The sequence below is a fragment of the Bos javanicus genome, chromosome 5 (assembly GCF_032452875.1).
Source record: "Bos javanicus breed banteng chromosome 5, ARS-OSU_banteng_1.0, whole genome shotgun sequence".
NCBI classification, from domain to species: domain Eukaryota; kingdom Metazoa; phylum Chordata; class Mammalia; order Artiodactyla; family Bovidae; genus Bos; species Bos javanicus.
This window is the reverse complement of record NC_083872.1, coordinates 89,643,047-89,663,649: the sequence shown is the minus strand read 5'-3', so window position 1 is coordinate 89,663,649 and position 20,603 is coordinate 89,643,047. Positions and strand designations below refer to the sequence as shown.

At 37.7% G+C, this 20,603-nt stretch overlaps 1 protein-coding gene across 1 annotated transcript in view; it reads left to right on the top strand.

Annotated features, from left to right (window-relative positions):
- PDE3A (phosphodiesterase 3A) overlaps positions 1 to 17,635 on the top strand; it is a 370,530-nt gene extending 352,895 nt beyond the window's left edge. Inside the window, exons 13-16 of the mRNA XM_061417690.1 lie at positions 1,169 to 1,372; positions 2,359 to 2,514; positions 4,470 to 4,722; positions 13,654 to 17,635. Coding sequence (XP_061273674.1) covers positions 1,169 to 1,372; positions 2,359 to 2,514; positions 4,470 to 4,722; positions 13,654 to 13,883 — 843 coding nt within the window. The 3' untranslated portion in view covers positions 13,884 to 17,635. The remainder of the gene's footprint in view (positions 1 to 1,168; positions 1,373 to 2,358; positions 2,515 to 4,469; positions 4,723 to 13,653) is intronic.
- Positions 17,636 to 20,603: the final 2,968 nt, after the last annotated feature.

Here is a 20,603-nt window from a genome sequence, read left to right as displayed (position 1 = left end):
CTCTAGGCACGTGCTTAAACTTCAGTCAAATATCAATCACTAAGTATCTAGGAATCTCCATCTATATAATTAAACTTTGATTTAATCAGATGGACAGACCCATTTTACTAAAGATCCCATGGTCTTATTTTTCTTTCTAGATGCTCTGGAGACTAATCTGACCCATTACTCTTTTTTGTCATGTTTGTTTTTGTCTTTTATTCTCATCTATTTTTATCTGTTTCCATGCTCTCTCTTATAGACTAGCCTAGAGCTTTCCTTAATTAAAATTAATTTCCTTTAAGTAATTTTCCTTTCATCTGTATACAGTACAAATATCCTGATTTTTTTTCTGACTACTTACATTTCTTTCACTGTTTCCTCCGTACACTATGTATTTTCCCTAAACATAAGCAAATCCTTTGGCCAGCACATTTTTACCGCTCAGTTTTGCTACATGTCCATGTATTTTCATTTACCTCAATATTAATTTTCATGTGCTTGGTCTTTCCTTTTTGTCCTTATACCTTTTTTTCCCTTCCATCATCAATCTGCCACACTGGACTTTAGGCATTTTTTTAGGCAACTTTCTTTTGCTTCACAGCTTCCCTCAGCATTATTCGAACAAGTAGATATTTACTATATACTTTCAATTACTAGACAGAGGGTGATATTTCCTATGACTGTGAGGTAAGAATAGTTTGAATTATGGGCTTCTCAGGGATATCATAGATCTCCCACATTGTAAGCAGACGCTTTACCGTCTGAGCCACCAAGGAAGTTCTTTATTAGTTACATGTGTTTAATTAAAAGGAAGTCATTCTTATTTCAGATGTGGGAGATAACTGAGTTACCTCTTAGGGATATTAATATATTTGCATATTTTTATGGTTAAATTCCTGTGTCTTGCAAAAAGAAGAGTAATCCGAAATAAGCTAACTCTACGCCCTTCACTTACAAGAATTTGAAATAAAATTTCAAGGAAATGAACTTTATCTTACCAAAAAAAGAAAAAATAACCAAGAAAAGTAAACAGTCAATGTACAGTAATAAGTAATTCTTAAAACTAGCTGTTACAAGGTTGCATTTCTATGTTCTATGACTAAAGATGATTCCAAATGTTTTGCATATTCTTATTTATTTTTGTTCCTAATTTAAAAAGCTGAACCCGACTCTCGTCTTTGCCTAGGCGGTGCTCTACAATGATCGCTCAGTCTTGGAGAATCATCATGCGGCTGCTGCATGGAACCTTTTCATGTCCCGGCCAGAATATAACTTCTTAGTTAACCTTGACCATGTGGAATTTAAGCATTTCCGTTTCCTTGTCATTGAAGCAATTCTGGCCACTGACCTGAAGAAACACTTCGACTTTGTTGCCAAATTTAATGCCAAGGTAACTAGATTTGTATCAGTCCTCATTTTCTGGCCACATTGAAAGATGTCATGGAATAAGAGTGTTAAAAGTCATTGCTGCCACCTCATAGATGTCGAATGTGAAAATGAAATGCAATGCGGTGTTAAACCAGAAGCAGTTATTTAGGCATTGGTCCCAATGTGGAAACCTAATATATTGAAGTCCTGTAGGTATATATTACGGAGAAAGTAATGGCACCCCACTCCAGTACTCTTGCCTGGAAAATCCCATGGGCGGAGGAGCCTGGTGAGCTGCAGTCCACGGGGTCACTAAGAGTCGGACAAGACTGAGCAGCTTCACTTTCACTTTTCACTTTCATGCACTGGAGAAGGAAATGGCAACCCTCTCCAGTGTTCTTGCCTGGAGAATCCCAGGGATGGGGGAGCCTGGTGGGCTGCCATCTATGGGGTCGCACAGAGTCGGACACGAGTGAAGCGACTTAGCAGCAGTAGCAGCAGCAGGTATATATTATACCTTGTACTGCAGAAGAATAATAGAATTCTAACTATCATTGTGATTTTGTTTTAGGTTTGTTTTTTTTTTTTTTTTTTCTCTCATCTCTGTGGAATACTAATACCTGGTAGTAGTAAAGGTCAAAAACCTGAAGCAGAATTTAATACATCAAACATATAATAAATGCCCAAATAGTAACTCAAGAAAATTTCTTATTTTTAGCTACAGTATTTTAGTAGTAATTTATAACACATGCTAGTATTAAATAGCATTTATTTTCAGTTCCATAATTATCTATCATTTGTTGTTATTTTTTTAGGTGAACTATTTCACTGCTAATTTATGCAAGCCAAATAACATTATTTGAAATAGCTGAGATGTTTCTCATTACTTGGTATTCCTATCTGCACATGGTGGACAGATCGGAATACATAGTAACAAGATGATCAGTTTTCTGTAATTTATTTTCCTGTTCAACTTGTGCATTCACTTAAACTTTGTCCTTCAAACAGGTGAATGATGAAGTTGGAATAGATTGGACCAATGAAAATGATCGTCTACTGGTTTGTCAAATGTGTATAAAGTTGGCTGATATCAATGGGCCCGCTAAGAGTAAAGAGCTCCATCTTCAGTGGACGGAGGGTATTGTCAATGAATTTTATGAACAGGTAACTAATTTAACTATTTTCCTTAATCCATATTGAGGCTGCTTATAGATTCCTTAAAGCAGCAGTCCCCAACCTATTGGGCACCAGGAACTGGTTTCATGGAAGACCATTTTTCCATAGACGGGGTAGGAGATTGATTGCAGGATGATTCAAGAACATTACATTTATTGTGCACTTTATTTCTATTATTATTTCATCCCCTCCACCTCAGATTATCAAGCATTTGATCCTGGAGGTTGGGGACCCCTGCTCTAAAGCTTCCAAAGGCTGTAAAAGTGTGATTAGTCATTTTATATTCATGATACCATGAGAAAAGGCACTGGCCAATTTTAATCAGAGGTTTAAAAAATGACAAAAATTGAACTATAGACATAAAACTCTTAAGGTAAAGTTATTAAGTATTTTGATGGAAAAGGGTGTTAAGATAATAGAATGACCTCAGAAAATATTAGGAATCCCATTGAAATACTCATCAATTTTATCATAATAGAAGCTAGGTTTAAATTAATATGGATGAATGTATATCAAGTTAAGTTCATTTACTTTTCTAATAGTTTATAACAGCAGTACATGAAAAAGCTAATAAAAATAGCATTTTATTTGACACATTACCAACAGAACATGAAGGGATCTTCCCCACATGACCTTACCCCAGCCGTACTTGAAACCTTGTGTTTGGTGCTGTAAACATCTCTCATAAGAGGAATCTCAAGGTAGTGGAGATGGGTAAATGATGGGCATCAGTAGTGACCTAAAAGGCCAGGAAAGAAGTACAAATATGTACCCTAAGGAAAAACAGAAGTAATAACTCTCTTTAGATACTTAAAAGACTGACATGCAAAATTAGGATTAGGTTTATAATGATGTTGTACAGCTTAAAGAAGATAAATTATATAAGATACAACAGGATTTGCTTTATTAAAAAGAAGACAAAAAACTTCCCTAAAAATAGACATGACTATAGCCAGTCTATAGAAGTTATAAGCAGACAGATTTTAGGTCAATGTTAAAAATAAATTTGTATTCCCAAAGTCATCCAGAAATAAGATGAGGCCCCTTAGTAAGTAATAAATCACCATTCACCAAACATATTTAAAGAAAGAATTTTTTATGTATTATAGACAGGACTCATAAAAAAAGGTTTATACTTTCTAGAAAAGATTGTGTTTTCTTGGAACTCATTGATACTCAGTCCTGAAATATTGACTATAGATAAAATGTAAAGAAAAGCAACTTGTCATAATTCCATTACATATGTAGGCATAACCATTGTTGATATTTTGGTATAATTCTTTCATTAATGTTGCTAGGTAATTTCGGGCTTTCAATCTAACTTTTTCTTTAGAAAGATAAATTAGTTCAAAATAAAAACACTTATACAGTAGTACTTATACAGTAGTACTATTAAACATAGAAAAATAAGAATATCAGAAGCTATATAATCACAGAAGACATAATTCAACCCAAAGCTGGGATAAAGTACTAACTTTAATTGAGGAATAAGTTATTTTAAGCTTTCTAGGAGACAAGACAAAAAAGGCAAACATGATAGATTATCTGGTGGATATTTATGTCCAGCATTGCCTTTTAAGATGCATTTATATTCTAACTTACACTCTGTTATAAGGAACAGTGACTAGTATGATGATAGAGATCATCTACTGACACATAAACCATTTCCGGTAGTTCCCCTGATAGAAAACCAAACCCTCAGGATTACCAAAGGGTAAGTAGCAACAAAGCAATCCTATAGGAATCTTAGTAATTTGGGTAAAATCTTTTAGCAGTCAAGTACAGAGAGAGTCCACACATCAATGCCCAGATTCCATCAATGCCCAGATTCTTGCATATTTGCACATTTTAGATGCCAAGTGAATGGTGACTTAATTTGTATTCTACCCTTTCCTTGTTGTTTGCCTTTCTAGTTAACCGTGTTGCTACATTCCTGTTTCTAGGGTGATGAAGAGGCCAGCCTTGGGTTACCAATAAGCCCCTTCATGGACCGTTCCGCCCCTCAGTTGGCCAACCTTCAGGAATCCTTCATCTCACACATCGTGGGTCCTCTGTGCAACTCCTACGATTCAGCAGGACTGATGCCAGGGAAATGGGTGGAAGATGGCGATGAGTCAGGAGACACGGATGACCCAGAAGAGGAGGAGGAGGAAGCACCAAATAAAGAGGAAACCTGTGAAAATAATGAATCTCCAAGTGAGTCATAAAATCTTTCTCGAATGTGTTTCTCCCAGGCTTGTTTTCTTACATAGGTTCTGATAAAGTTGATGCTTCTCATGAGTTACCTAGTTAAGTCCACACATCATCTACTGAATTGATTATGGATACTCCCCTCTTCCCAAATACCATGATCATCATAGAAATTACAGATTATGGAATCTATTATAATATCATATCCATACAAAGGTATGTTCTCTGTCATGAATTAAAAAAAAAAAAGTAGTCAAATCTGTTTTTCAGAGTATCTTAATGATTTAGCAGTGAAAGGAATCTCAGGTACCAACTAGACCAACAGAGGCTTTTACTGGCTTGGTTGGGGAAAGATGCTGAAGTGGTAAGAGGTGGTAATCACCCACTCATTAAATGTTTATTAAGCATCTACTCTGTGCCAGGCATTTTTCTAGGTACTAAACATAGAACCATGAACAAATCAGACCAAAAAAAAAAAAAATCAGTCCTTACCTTTTTTGACTTGTATTTCCAATGGGGTCAGCAGACACTAGGGAAGATTAATCAGTATATCTATATGTTAGATGCTGATAAATGCTAAAGTTAAAGAGGATATGAAATATTGCACAGAAAGATTAAAATCATAGACAAGATTGCCATGGAATATCTAAATAAGAAAGGTGTTTAAAAAAAAACAAAACTTTGAAAGAAGCAAGGGAGTGACCCATGGAAATAGTTGTGGACAAAGCATTTCAAGGAGAGAGGAAAGCCAGCCATGTAAGGTTCTGCTGTGGACATTGGCTGGGTGTTCAGGAAGCACCAAGAGAGCTGGGAGGCTGGAGCAGAGGAAGTGGGTGGGGAACAGCAGAGGGGGATAGTGGGGACCCAGATGATAGAGGGTTAGAAGGTAGGGTTCTGCAGAATGGAGTTTGGCTTTTTCTCTGAGTAAGATAGGAAGCCATCAGAGGTTTTGAACAGAAAACTTAGTTGATTCAACTTAATGTTTTAACTGGACTGCTTCAACTCTTGCATGGAAAATCTTATGGAGTTTGGGGTGAGCAAGGGTGTAAGCAGGGCAGTGTGTTAAGAGGCTCTTGAAATCATCCAAGTGAGAGATGACTGAGGCGTTGGGCCAAGGCAGTGAGAGTAGCGACAGTGAGAAGTGGTCACATCTGGTCATTGATTTTGCAGTGTATCGTACAGCCATTCCAATCTCTTCATCTCTTGAAATATTCTCTGCTGTTACTCCTGTCAGAGGGACAAGGATAATTAGGAAAACCAATAACCTTTATAGTGACATTGCACAAATACTGTTCCTGTTTTCATGGAAATACAGTATGCAGTTTCTACCTACTTTCATCAAACACGATCTTACTGTTGGTACTTTTCAAAGCCCTTCCCAAAAATATTACCAGTGAAAGACACCTTGATCATTTGTTCCTGTTTTTGAGCAGTCAGGAAAATGCATGACATAGTTCATTTTGGCCATCTACTAGAGAGATAGTCTAATGTGGATATTAACCTATTTCACCATCATGTAAGTGCCCTGTTGTAAGCTCACATAAGCAGAGAAAAAGAACTCATTATTAACCATAGGCTGGGTTCACTTCAGTTCAGTTCAGTTCAGTCGCTCAGTCATGTCCGACTCTCTGCGACCCCATGAATCGCAGCACACCAGGCCTCGCTGTCCATCACCAACTCCCAGAGTTCACTGAGACTCACGTCCATCCGGTCAGTGATGCCATCCAGCCATCCCATCCTCTGTCGTCTCCTTCTCCTCTTGCCCCCAATCCCTCCCAGCATCAGTCTTTTCCAATGAGTCAACTCTTCGCATGAGGTGGCCAAAGTACTGGAGCATCAGCTTTAGCATCATTCCTTCCAAAGAAATCCCAGGGCTGATCTCCTTCAGAATGGACTGGTTGGATCTCCTTGCAGTCCAAGGGACTCTCAAGAGTCTTCTCCAACACCACAGTTCAAAAGCATCAATTCTTCGGCACTCAGCCTTCTTCACAATCCAACTCTCACATCTGTACATGACCACTGGAAAAACCATAGCCTTGACTAGATGAACCTTTGTTAGCAAAGTTATGTCTCTGCTTTTGAATATGCTATCTAGGTTGGTCATAACTTTCCTTCCAAGGAGTAAGCGCCTTTTAATTTCATGGCTGCAGTCACCATCTGCAGTGATGAGATGGAGATGAAGCCCAGAAAAATAAAGTCTGACACTGTTTCCACTCTTTCCCCATCTATTTCCCATGAAGTGATGGGACAGGATGCCATGATCTTTGTTTTCTGAATGTTGAGCTTGAAGCCAACTTTTTCACTCTCCTCTTTCACTTTCATCAAGAGGCTTTTGAGTTCCTCTTCACTTTCTGCCATAAGGGTGGTGTCATCTGCATATCTGAGGTTATTGATATTTCTCCCAGCAATCTTGATTCCAGCTTGTGTTTCTTCCAGTCCAGCATTTCTCATGATGTACTCTGCATATAAGTTAAACAAACAGGGTGACAGTATACAGCCTTGACGAACTCCTTTTCCTATTTGGAACTAGTCTGTTGTTCCATGTCCAGTTCTAACTGTTGCTTCCTGACCTGCATACAAATTTCTCAAGAGGCACATCAAGTGGTCTGGTATTCCCATCTCTTTCAGAATTTTCCACAGTTTATTGTAATCCACACAGTCAAAGGCTTTGGCATAGTCAATAAAGCAGAAATAGATGCTTTTCTGGAACTCTCTTGCTTTTTCTATGATCCAGCAGATGTTGGCAATTTGATCTCTGTTTCCTCTTCCTTTTCTAAAACCAGCTTGAACATCAGGAAGTTCACGGTTCACATATTGCTGAAGCCTGGCTTGGAGAATTTTGAGCATTACTTTACTAGCATGTGAGATGAGTGCAATTGTGCGGTACTTTGAGCATTCTTTGGCATTGCCTTTCTTTGGGATTGGAATGAAAACTGACATTTTCCAGTCCTGTGGCCACTGATGAGTTTTCCAAATTTGCTGGCATATTGAGTGCAGCACTTTCACAGCATTGTCTTTCAGAATTTGGAAGAGCTCAACTGGAATTCTATCACCTCCACTAACTTTGTTTGTAGTGATGCTTTCTAAGGCCCACTTGACTTCACATTCCAGGATGTCTGGCTCTAGGTCAGTGATCACACTATGGTGATTATCTGGGTCGTGAAGATCTTTTTTGTATGGTTCTTCGGTGTATTCTTGCCATCTCTTCTTAATATCTTCTGCTTCTGTTAGGTCCATACCATTTCTGTCCTTCATCGAGCCCATCTTTGCCTGAAATGTTCCTTTGGTATCTCTAATTTTCTTGAAGAGATCCCTAGTCTTTCTGATTCTGTTGTTTTCCTCTATTTCTTTGCATTGATTGCTGAAAAAGGCTTTCTTATCTCTTCTTGCTATTCTTTGGAACTCTGCATTCAGATGTTTATATCTTTCTTTCCTTTTCTCCTTTGCTTTTCGCTTCTCTTCTTTTCACAGCTATTTGTAAGGCCTCCTCAGACAGCCATTTTGCTTTTTTGCATTTCTTTTCTATGGGAATGCTCTTGATCCCTGTCTCCTGTACAATGTCACGAACCTCATTCCATAGTTCATCAGGCACTCTATCTATCAGATCTAGGCCCTTAAATCTATTTCTCACTTCCACTGTATAATCATAAGGGATTTGATTTAGGTCATACCTGAATGGTCTAGTGGTTTTCCCTACTTTCTTCAATTTAAGTCTGAATTTGGCAATAAGGAGTTCATGGCCTGAGCCACAGTCAGCTCCTGGTCTTGTTTTTGCTGACTGTATAGAGCTTCTCCATCTTTGGCTGCAAAGAATATAATCAGTCTGATTTCGGTGTTGACCATCTGGTGATGTCCATGTACAGAGTGTTCTATTGTGTTGTTGGAAGAGGGTGTTTGTTATGACCAGTGCATTTTCTTGGCAAAACTCTATTAGTCTTTGCCCTGCTTCATTCTGTATTCCAAGGCCGAATTTGCCTGTTACTCCAGGTGTTTCTTGACTTCCTACTTTTGCATTCCAGTCCCCTATAATGAAAAGGACATCTTTTTTGGGTGTTAGTTCTAAAAGGTCTTGTAGGTCCTCATAGAGCCAGAGAGGGGCAAATTTGGTTTTAGGTCAGATTTTTGCTTAAGTTCTTACCTATATATTAATGTTGATACAGAATGAGAGGAAAACCAGATGTTGTTTTTCTTCATTATTCTATTCTCAAGTTAATTTTATTTTATTCCTCTGATGCTTATAAAAAGATTTCTATTAAAAATTCTGTGCTGACCTTGGCATTCAGAGTTAGGAGCCAAGATAGGATTCATGGATTATTTATTCATTTTCTCATTTAATAAACATGCATGATTTTTTTTTTCTTTCATTCAGAGAGCCAGATAATTCACTGTCTGACTAAGGGCTGGGCAGTTTTTCCACTGAATGTTATTGGAAAGTGTGGTCAGCTTAGCTACTGGAAAAGCTTTGTTCCCATGGGCCCTACCTGATTGCTATTTGAACTCAAATACATTGAAACAACACACACATAATCTATGCATCAAGGATGAAAGAACCTAGGTTAGGAAATTCAACAGGCTCAACCCATCAACATTGGCTTTAGCAACAAATGCTAAATATCCATTTTGTCTCTGTTCTGTAGAGTTGGGTGGCCATAGTGACTCCCAGATTCTAATGTGTTACTCTCCTGATATTCCCTTTTTTAATCATGCTCACTAAAGTGGGAATGAGAATTCTGTGGATTCTGTTTACTAGTGGCTTCTAAACATCAACTGGTCACCTTACATTAAAATTTAAGACATCATCAACAATGATTTGATAACCATAGCTTTTGAAAAATTACCTTTGAAGTTTCCCATTATAGCCAAGAAAATGATAAATATTAAGCAGCGTTAGTGTTTAGTAAAATTTGGCCACATGGAATTCTAGAAATAGAGTTGGTGACTACTCAGTTCAGCTACCTCATTTTACAAAATCTACACTGAGTCTCAGGAGTTTAACAGACATCCCAAGGTGTAGATGGTTTCTGCAGAACCAGAATGGAAACTCAGGTTTCCTCAGTTTTAACTCTATTATTACTGACTCTTAGTAATTTTAATTTCAGAATTCATAATGACTGAGATGGTTAACTTGATTTATCCTAAAATTTAGATTTCAGAAAAAAATGTAAATTAAATATGCACTGATAATTTCAGCAATCTTCCTAACTTGTGATCTCTCAGGAAATACAGAATAAAATGTTTCAATATGGTATCCTAGGGAAAGAAGGCTTTTTTCCCTACACCATAATTAAATCTGAAAGATTCCTACAGTGAACTAAGAGGTTTCTAATGAAGTACTAAGCTGCATTTAGAATTTGAGCAATGAAAGGACCTTTGTTCTCATTTCAAAAGGTTCCAGTGCTGAACAATTTGGCTCCCAATACAGGCATATTTTAGACCACCTGCGGACTCTAATCTACGCAAATTTATTTGGTACAAACTCCCTTCTACGTCACCTTATTCAGTTTAATTCCAGAGAGGTTTATTGCTAAGGTTGAGCAGCCTTAATAAGAGAACAGCTGCTCTCATGGGGGCTGCCCTGAAAGGAAAAAGAGGAAAAAATGAGCTTTTGTTAGCTTCTTCCCTGTGAATTCACTGCCATGAATGTGTATACCTTTCAGATGGAATAGTCACCTTGAGCAGTAGAGTATGTCCTATGTCTGATTCAAGTCCATCCTTCAGGCAGTGATTCACCTATAAATGTCTTGACTCAAAGAATTAGGTTAAAAAGTATGTTAACATGTAAAGATTCTCAACAGTAACTGATCTGAACTTAACTGCAATAAAAACAATGTAGAAATAGACAAGGAGATAACTTTGATAGAAGAGTAATTTTCAAGGTTTGCTCTTAAATATTAAATAGATGCACATGTTTTATTGGCTTCTATAGAAAGAATTCAGATTGTTTTAAATTTTAGTTTATTTCCCTTGTTGAGAATCTTATAATTGAAGAAAGTGATATTATACTCCATGCGATCTGCCTGTACACATGCCTGTCACTTACCTGGAATGCTTACTCACCCAGTATATTTCATTCTCATAATTTACACATCCTTTGGGAAAAGTCGTATCTGTTCCCTCACAGGTTGAGTACCTGATGTTGCCATACTTTGATGTGTCAGAGAGAAATTGTGCTGCATATTCTTAAAAATGACAAGGAAGACTTTCTTCAAGACTCTTGAATAGGGTCTTGAAGAAATAGGAAATAGGAAAGAGACATTAGACTCAACTGATTGAAACAAAGGCAGGAGGGTTTTTACACACTGGGATGAGCTGGTGATAAAAGTACTAAAGGACCTTAGAGGGGAGTTGGTCAATGTGGTTAGGCCACTTGTGTTTGTTAATTGATTCTTATTGAAGTTAGGCTCCTTCCCTCCCATGGAGATGTGGGGGAAGGGACCCTGTCTTCCTGAATAATTGCATTTCAAAGGATTGGCTCTCAGGTCCTTGAGAAAAATGTTTCTGGGTTGTCAAACTACTGAGGCTGGGAGATTTATCTACACTACATAGGAGCAGAGCAAGAAATTGCAGTTACAAGTTTTATAAAGTAGATGCTTTAAGGAAAAAGAGATCAGGGTCCTAGAGTCTGGTAGAAACCTGTCTAAAGTTTAATGAACATGAGGGAAACATTAAGGCTCTCTTGATCACTATGCTGCTGCTGCTGCTAAGTCGCGTCAGTTGTGTCCAACTCTGTGCGACCCCATAGACGGCAGCCCACCAAGCTCTCCCATCCCTGGGATTCTCCAGGCAAGAACACTGGAGTGGGTTGTCATTTCCTTCTCCAATGCATGAAAGTGAAAAGTGAAAGTGAAGTCGCTCAGTCGTGTCCGACTCTTAGCGACCGCATGGACTGCAGCCCACCAGGCTCCTCCGTCCATGGGATTTCCAGGCAAGAGTACTGGAGTGGGGTGCCATCGCCTTCTCCCTTATCACTATAGGTCTATCATAAAACATAGCATGTGTATTTCAGTTTTGGTCTTCTGGGCCCTCCCTCCTATAGATGGTAAGCTCCTTCAAGGCAAACACTGAGACTCATTGGTTTTTATTTCTATAGCATCCAGAAAACTGCCATATCAGATCCTGTGTGTCATGCTCTGTTGCTAAGTTGTATTCCACTCTTTGTGACCCCCGTGGACTGTAGCCCACCAGGCTCCTCTGTCCATGGGGTTTCCCAGGCAAGAATACTGGAGTGGGTTGCCATTTCCTTCTCCAGGGGATCTTCCTGACTCAGAGATCAAACTCACATCTCCTGCATTGCAAGTGGATTCTTTACCACTGAGCCACTAGGGAAGCCCTGCTTGTCAGTTAGCAGGTGGTAAATATAAGCTTATTCATATTATGAATAATATAATTAATATAGAAAATATTTTTTAATTCTTGCTTATGACTATGTGTATCCATTCCCCCTGTCATTCATTCAACTAATTTCCTTATGTGTCTCTATGGTTCAAAAAAAACTTAATTTAATATCCTTTTTCTGAACTGTTTTTATTTTTATTTTTTTTAATTTTATTTTATTTTTAAACTTTACATAATTGTATTAGTTTTGCCAAATATCAAAACAGTTTTTAAAATTGATCTTAACATTTTATAAAGTACAAGAAAAAAATTTTTAATAAAATTGTTGAAGGAATTATCAACATTTCCACAAAAATTTTGGTTGATGGCATATCTCATAGCCATCTGCTTTGTTTGTTTGTTGTTACTATTTGTTTCTTTTTCCTTCCAGATTATACATGATAAATCATTACTGTTTCATTAAGTACCCTCAAATTGCCTTGCAGATCATCCTGGTAACTTGTATTGTTAACTGTTTAATATAGTCTCAAATCAGAATTTCCTGTGAACCACTTTTTCTTACCTTTATTATGTTTATCACTTTATTATGTCAGCACTTCACCATTTACTTGGTACTGTGGAAGAGAAACTAGAAAGAACATAATTCACTTAGTAAAACGTCTGTCCATGGAGAAGTTTACAGTCCAACATGAGAATCTTTGCCTAACTTCCAAATTCTCAGCCCGTGTCTAAAATGATCACTCAAAAGAAGGCACATTGTAATCTGGTTGCTTAGACAAGAACAGCTGCCTGCTTACGCTCTCTGCTTGGAGATTTGCCAGTCCCTGCATGTTCAACATATTCCCCAAATCTGCTTCTCACCTATTGTCTCCTTTCTCAGTTCATCTTGTCACTCACCTGTTCACATCAGAAAGCTCAGGGTTGTCTATGATTCCTCCCTTTTTTCCTCACAGTTGCCAAGTCCTGTTAATTATACCTCACAAATGTATCTCACATTTACCTATGCAACTTCATTTCCATTATCCTGATCCTAGTCCAAGCCACCATCATCATGAAGCATCCTCCCAGCTAGGTCATTTCCCTCTCTTCCTGCCACACTTTAAAGACTTTTTACAACTCAGTATAATTGTCCCTATTTGCTTACTCTCTATCTTACCATTGGAATCAAAGCTCACTGCTTAAGAGTTCGAAATTAATTTTTTTTTAGTCTACAGGAAGCATAACAGTACTATCAAGAGTGTCTTTTAAAAAAACTTTTATGAGTTGAATTGGTTGACAAAGTAAAGAACAATGTAACAAAAAATTACCCCAATAATCTAGGTGGAAATCTTGAGAGCCTGAATAGAGTGGGAGTAATAATTCCAAGATACAAACAGAACCTTGTATTGGATATTACCAGATGTCAAATACTGTTCACAGTACATCTCAAGGATACAGTAATGCTTCTTGCCATCTTCCTCTTACTTCCCCACTCTCAAAAATGATTATTATATACACATCAAGTGTATACATATCATTTGGTACTTAACTCCTATGAATAAGATGGAAAAACTGCCATGTACTTAACACACAAATAAGTAGTCTAATTTGGTGCTTTCTCAGGAAAGAAAATTTTCAAAAGGAGGAAAGTCTACTGTCAAATTACTCAGCACCTCCTGCAGAACCACAAGATGTGGAAGAAAGTCATTGAGGAGGAACAGCGGTTGGCGGGCATAGAGGACCAGTCCCCCCAGCAGCATCCCTCAGAACAGATCCAGGCCATCAGGGAAGAAGACGAAGAAAAGGGGAAGCAGAAAGGAGAGGAGACCCCAGCCCCAAAGCCAAACCAGTGACAATGGATAGGATGAGCTATGTTTCCAAACAGAGTTACTTGTCACACAGACTCTTTTCAAGCCAGCACAATACTTAGACACAACACTGTAGAAATACAAGAAGATGGGCAAATGGCTACGGCATTTTGGGATTCTTCGCATTTTATGTGTTTATTTTTACAGTGAGGTACATGACTTAAAAAACTCTCGCTCAGAGAAGCTTTCACATTGTAACACCAGCTTCCAAGGATTTTTTTTTTAAAGGAAGAAGTATATATGTGTGTGTGTATATAAGCTGTCACGTAGATCCATGTAAAACATATTCACAGACACACATGCAAACACAGACACACTGAAAGCTGGGATTCCTGGCCCCACAATTTAGTAACATTCATATTAAGATATATAGTGGTCACTGTGATATAATAAATCATAAAGGAAAACAAATGAAGGAAAACAAATCACAAAGGAGATGGTGCGGCTTAGCCCAGAAGCAGTACAGCAAATGAAGTTATGACTAAGGAGCGTTTGCTCTTAGTCCTGAGGGATGAAAGCTCCAGAGCGTTGTTTGAATTCTGATACATCCTGCCAACATTGTATGCGTGTGTGTGAGAGAGAGACAGAAGTGATGCTCAGGTGTATGTACGTTTGTGTGCACTAAAGAGAGAATTGGCTTTGGTGGTTCACAGCATGGCTGCAGCAGACGACTCAGCACAGGTGAACAAACAGGATGAAGTGCACTCTGGAGTGTCTCCGCCTCTATCTGGCTTCAGTAGAAGCCCCTCTGCAGACGGAGGGAATTAGCAGGATGAGGGAGGGACAGGGCCACAGGTCTGGTTCTCCTGCCATCACCAGCCTTAAGCCCGGAAGACGGAGACATTTTCCAGTCTAGTCGCCGAATGAATGTATACGAGCTGTTTGTGAGTATGTCTGCCATTCACCTAAGATCAATTCGCCATGGAAGGGGATGGCATTCTTTACACAGAAACACCTCAGAAGGAGCTGGAGTCAGGTCTTTTCATCAGGTGAGAATTCTAAAAGGTAGCCAGAGAAGACCTGGGAAACGACTCTTCACTGGGCTCTCCTATGTCTTAATTTGCTGCAAAATGTGTGGTAGGAAAAGAAAGAAAGGAAGGCAAACAGAAACCCACTCTGGGATAGACGGTGAGAGATGAAGGGGAAAATTTTCAACCTAGGGTTTGGTATTTATTGACATAGTGAAAGCCTGATTCTTGGCGGCCGTTGAAGGTTGACTTTTAGTTGGCTAAAGTTGCACGGACAACCCTGTTGTATTCCATGAGGGGTGTGATGGGGTGGCTTGTATCTGCAGCCTGGCCCATTGTCATGTTTCTTTTGGCAGGGAGGACTCGAGAAGGATTTGGGGGATTGGGCCTATCATTGAAAGTCTTTTTTTTGTTTGTTTTTGGTTTGTTTATCTACACTTGTTTATGTTGTGAGCCAAACCTCTATTTAAAAAAGTTGATACTCACTTTCAATATTTTATTTCATATTATTATATATTTGTCATTAATAGTTATCTTGATGTAAATATAAAGATTTGTGTTTCTGTAGATAGTTAACTTTTTTTTTTTAAGGGAAAAGGGAAACATTTTTATAAAGTTCTATTTTAATCACCATTTTTATACATTGTAGCTATCTCCAAACCCAGTAAGAGTGATGGTTCATTTGCATGAGGTCTATGAACACCCACTCATCTACCTGTTCTAATTTAAATAATCATCTGATACAGTTATTTTATGCCAATTAAATGAGGATGCTGCAAACAACGTTTTTTCACTAGTAAGTAACTTCCGGTAACTCTTGGATCCGTGTCTCCCAAGCAAAAGACCGTCTTAATCCCGAATGTTTATAATCAGTGTCCCTTTCTTCCCAAGACTTTTTGCTCATAACTTTTCCTTCAGTACAGCACTATATTCAAGCCTGTTCATCATCTAAACAACCTTAGCTTCCAGTAAATCTAACTTGTAATTTCTACTTTTTATTTCCTCTGAAATCATAGAAAAGAGTGTTTACATTGAAATGCCTTTGTTTCTCACGAATGGATACTCTTCCCTTCTAAAACAATGATTATACAATAATCCATGGCATTCTTAAAGTAAAGCAAACATAGTACATTCAAAAATAAAGTTTCAAGGCAACTTTCCCAATAAGTAGGAAAATATGAAAATGATCAGATGGATGTAGGTTCTACCTAAATGAGATTTATTTTTTTTTAGTCAATACCAGGTCTTCATTATTTAGGACTTACTGAGTATTTTCCCCCTTGTCTTGCCTGTGTGTCCCTATGTTTGCAAAACTTACTGTGAGTCAAATACATTTCCCAAGCAAATTTAACTATTTTCCTTTCGTTGCAAATAACAGAAGGATTTAGAAAAGCACTTATATTCACATACCTCTTATATCTAATTACTTAACAAAGTTAATCTTTTCCCCTGCTCCAAATACCATAAATATAAAAGTCAAGGGGAAAAAAAGGTGTTGAGCAAGTTGAATGGCAGCAAAATACTTCTAAATTCATAACCGTGTATTGGTGGTTTCATCAAAGCTTGGTAACCCCAGCTAGGAGCCAACCTGGCTGCCAGAGTAGACGTCTAAGCACGTGGCCTGATTTTCATTTTGTTTAAAGTACGTGAAATAATGATAGCTGAAGCAGTGAGAACCTCTTCATTCCAGAACTGTGCTCATTAGTCCAGGCAGATTAACCATTTGATCTTCCAAGATAAATTGCCCATGTGTTAAAGCTAAAAGTCAGTTCAAAAAAAGGAATGGAGATTCATCAAGTGTGTAACTTTCATGTGACCCCTACCTACATCCCAAAGGATGCCGAGGGACATGAAAAGATACTTTCTGCTAGTGATGGTCTCCCTGTCCTTGGTGACAGCAATATTACAGTGTTCCCTTCCAGCTCCAAAGCTTACTTCCTGTGGTGCCATTGTATTTGTTGCAATTTACTACATTTTTATATGAGCCTAATTATAGGTGCCATTAGATAAACTCAGGTCTTACAAATGAAGGAACGTCCAGCCCTCTTACGGAAAAGGAGAATTGTATGGACAGCCATGAAGTTAATGGTAGGAAAAGTAGGAATTGGTTACCTTGATGCTTGTGGTCACTCCCTGTTCAGTAAAAGACCAGGTATACTAAATATGTCACCAGTATCATTTCCTGCATGCTGATAGAATGTCTTTCTGGTTATCAATCTAAGCCAACCCTGAGGATATATTGTTTCCTTGGTGAAAACACCACTTTAGCATATTTTTAAACTATAATTTGTTTTTGTAATTTACATAAGACCTGGTTTTGCTCTTAGTTGAAAATGAAGACAGTAGCTCTGTACAGGGATTTATCTATGTTGGTCTTCATCTGAGAAGTGAAGGAATTTCCTCATGTTATGTTTAAGAAAATATCTACTTTCTAAACACAAAAATCCCCATTATGTCTGTTCTGTTTTGATGGAATTCCTGAACAAATCCTAACCATTGCAGTCCCAGTAAAACTAAAGATAAGGCATTGTATGTCAAGTAGGCTTCATTGCACGTATGTATTGTCATTTCCTCACGCCCTTGCCTCTCTACAATTTGCAGTGTCCCGTGTCACCTTCCCAGAGAACTTTCATTGAAGGTAAAAGCTGTGCAAAAGGCATGAGACTCAGGCCTATTCTTTGTCTAAATGATGAAAAAAATATAAATTATTTTCTAAGTAATAAAGATATGAAAATTATCATTGTAAATAAAGTCTAAAGTTTGAAACAACTGCTTTTCAAATGTGAACTATTTGTGTTATGAACAACTGGCAAATGATGAGTTAAAAAAACATTTCTGCTTTAGGAGGTATTTTGGGTGCTTTCATGTTAGTATAGGGATCTCTACTGTCCTTGTCATTTACAAAATTTCTAAAATAATAGTGAAAGCCACAATAAGGGTCTTATAATCCTACTCTTCCATTCTAAGTCTGATTCCTGCTTAATACTTTTCCTTTTTTCAAACTGGCAGAAGACTCCAGTAAAACAGAGTCTGTACACTTTCATAGTCTAGAGTGAATAAAATTCTCCATATAATAATCAGCTAGTGAGTGTGGGGGAAAAAAATCAATAAAATTTCAAATGCTAATAGCTCACTTCCCGATATCTGAGCACTACAATGTCTGTATGCTCTCAGACCAAACTGAATTCCTTTCATCTGCCTTCTCTCCTAACATGCAGCAGAATACTGCATAACCATTGTTCTAGGTCATCCATTTCTCTCATGATTTCTCTATGAAATAAAACTATGACCTTGCTGATACTGTCTGTCCATCCAAATGGAACTCTAGGAGACCAAGGTCTTTCCTGGTGGTCCAGTGGTTAAGATTCCACACTTCCAATGCAGGGGGTTGTGGTGTGGGTTCGTTCCCTGGTCAGCAAAGAAAGATCCCACATGCTGCACTGTATGACCACACTCCCCCCACCCCCTGCCAAAATAGAACAATTGGCCATTTTAGGTGACAAACATTCTGGAATTAAACCATGCTTAGCATTTCTAATCAGAGGGAAATATACCAGTTTTAGGTCTTATATTCATTTGTTCCTCCAGAAAATACTCAAATTCTTATTGTGAATTTGAGGATAAAGTAATTAAGCACTGAGTCAAAGAACAAGCAGTGCATTAGATAATGAATTTAAATTGAGGTTTGCATAAGTATTTGTGGCTTGTCACGAGTGAGCCATGGCTAGGGAGGAACAAGGACATGTTTTTCAATCTATATTATGCACCAGAGATGCTAGCTCATTTGTGCTGCCATGTAACACAGTTCATTTGTTAAAGTGTTGCTGCTTTTACCTCATCTGAACTGATCTTTATGTTCACACTATCAAATCAGTCTAACAGCAGGTTAACAATGTTGACAAAAAATAATTGAACATTTTGTTGCTAAATATGTTTGAAAATAGAAAACTGAAGATTAAGGCATTATTTACGTGGTGGAACTCAATATCATGATCAAAAAATACTAATCTGGTATAAATTGTTTTTATATTCCATACAGTAAGACCATATGAGGCTCTTATGAATCCAAATTCCCCATCTAAAGGCAGCTAGTTATTTTCCCTGTCATACTTATAAGGTTGATTATATTGATAGGCATTGATATCATGGATTTCTACTTCCCTGAGAAGTTGTGGAGCAAAGAAGAAAAGGCAAGCCTTATTATTGATAAGAAATACTGAATATGTCCACATTCAGACAAATTTTCTCAATTGTTTCACATTAAGAAGTGATTCTTTAATCATGCACATAATTCAAACAAAAAATGCTTCAAAGAGAATAATATTAAATCATCATACATACCTACTATAAAGAATGTTAAATTTCAGTATTTGAAACAAAGCTTTTAATCAATTGATATGAAACCCACAAAATGATATTTCATAGTGTAGAGATGCTAAATGTTTTGCTATAATCAGAACTACTATTATGTAACAGAAAACTAGAAAAAATATTTAATTCTTTGTCCAATACTCTGTGTGCCTCAGGGAGGAAAATATTTTATGAAGAGTCCAATAAATATATGAAATAGATAAAAATAAATTTAGTTCCCATAATTTAATTAGATTTAGGGTATAGAGCCTGAATTATCCCAAGAAAGAGAAATGCATTATCTAGCAATTTGTCGTGGTTAGCAACTTCACTTTCCCTTTTCACTTTCATGCATTGGAGAAGGAAATAGCAACCCACTCCAGTGTTCTTGCCTGGAGAATCCCAGGGATGGGGGAGCCTGGTGGGCTGCCGTCTATGGGGTCGCACAGAGTCGGATACGACTGAAGTGACTTAGCAGCAGCAACAGGTTGTTTTAAGATAAATGTTAGTCACTCAGGCATGCCCAACTCTGTGACCCCATGGACGGCAGCCCACCAGGCTCCTCTGTACATGGGATTTTCCAGGCAAGGATACTGGAATTGGTTGCCATTTCCTTCTCCAGGGGATCTTCCCGACCCAGGGATCAAACCAGGGTCTTCTGAACTGCAGGCAGATTTTTTACCAAGTGAGCTAGGAGGGAAGCCCTTGTTTTAAGATAAATGATTTACTAATGTAGATTGTATTTCACTAAATTCTAACACAGTTAAGAACCCAAATACTTATCTTCATTACTGAGAAAAATTAAATCTTACTAATCTTTCACAGAGCAAGCACTGACCAGTTAATAAACCACACACACTACATTCATCTGCCAAGACTTATCAAATGGTAGGTTAAAATTTGAAATTCACAAGTATAAAAGTAATTTAAAAAATATTTTGAAGCATAAATGCTTTAAATTTTTGGTGTAAGTAGAAATATCTATTTCAAATGAAACACACAAATTTTTTTGACCAAAAAAAGTCAAATTATAGGGAAAAAGTATAACTTATCTCCAGTTTTACTTGTCTAACTCAAAATTAGTACAGGAAAAATCCATCAGAAATTCTCTTCTCCTATGATAAGGAGAAAGAGGACTTTCACCTCATTTTAATGCACTACCCTAGTTTCATCATGCAGCCTAATGGTACTAAAAACCAAAAAAGAAAAAAAAAAAAAAAAAGCAGTGGATTGGGAGTAAACACTGCACAAAACTTGAAGGCTCATCCCAGGACCCCTCTCCATCTTTTTTCTGGCAAACCAATTTAGTTCTTAGTTACTCTAGAGCAAAGGGACTTAATGGACCCATATTTCAACCCTGACTTCCTTTTACAATCAGCACTTACAC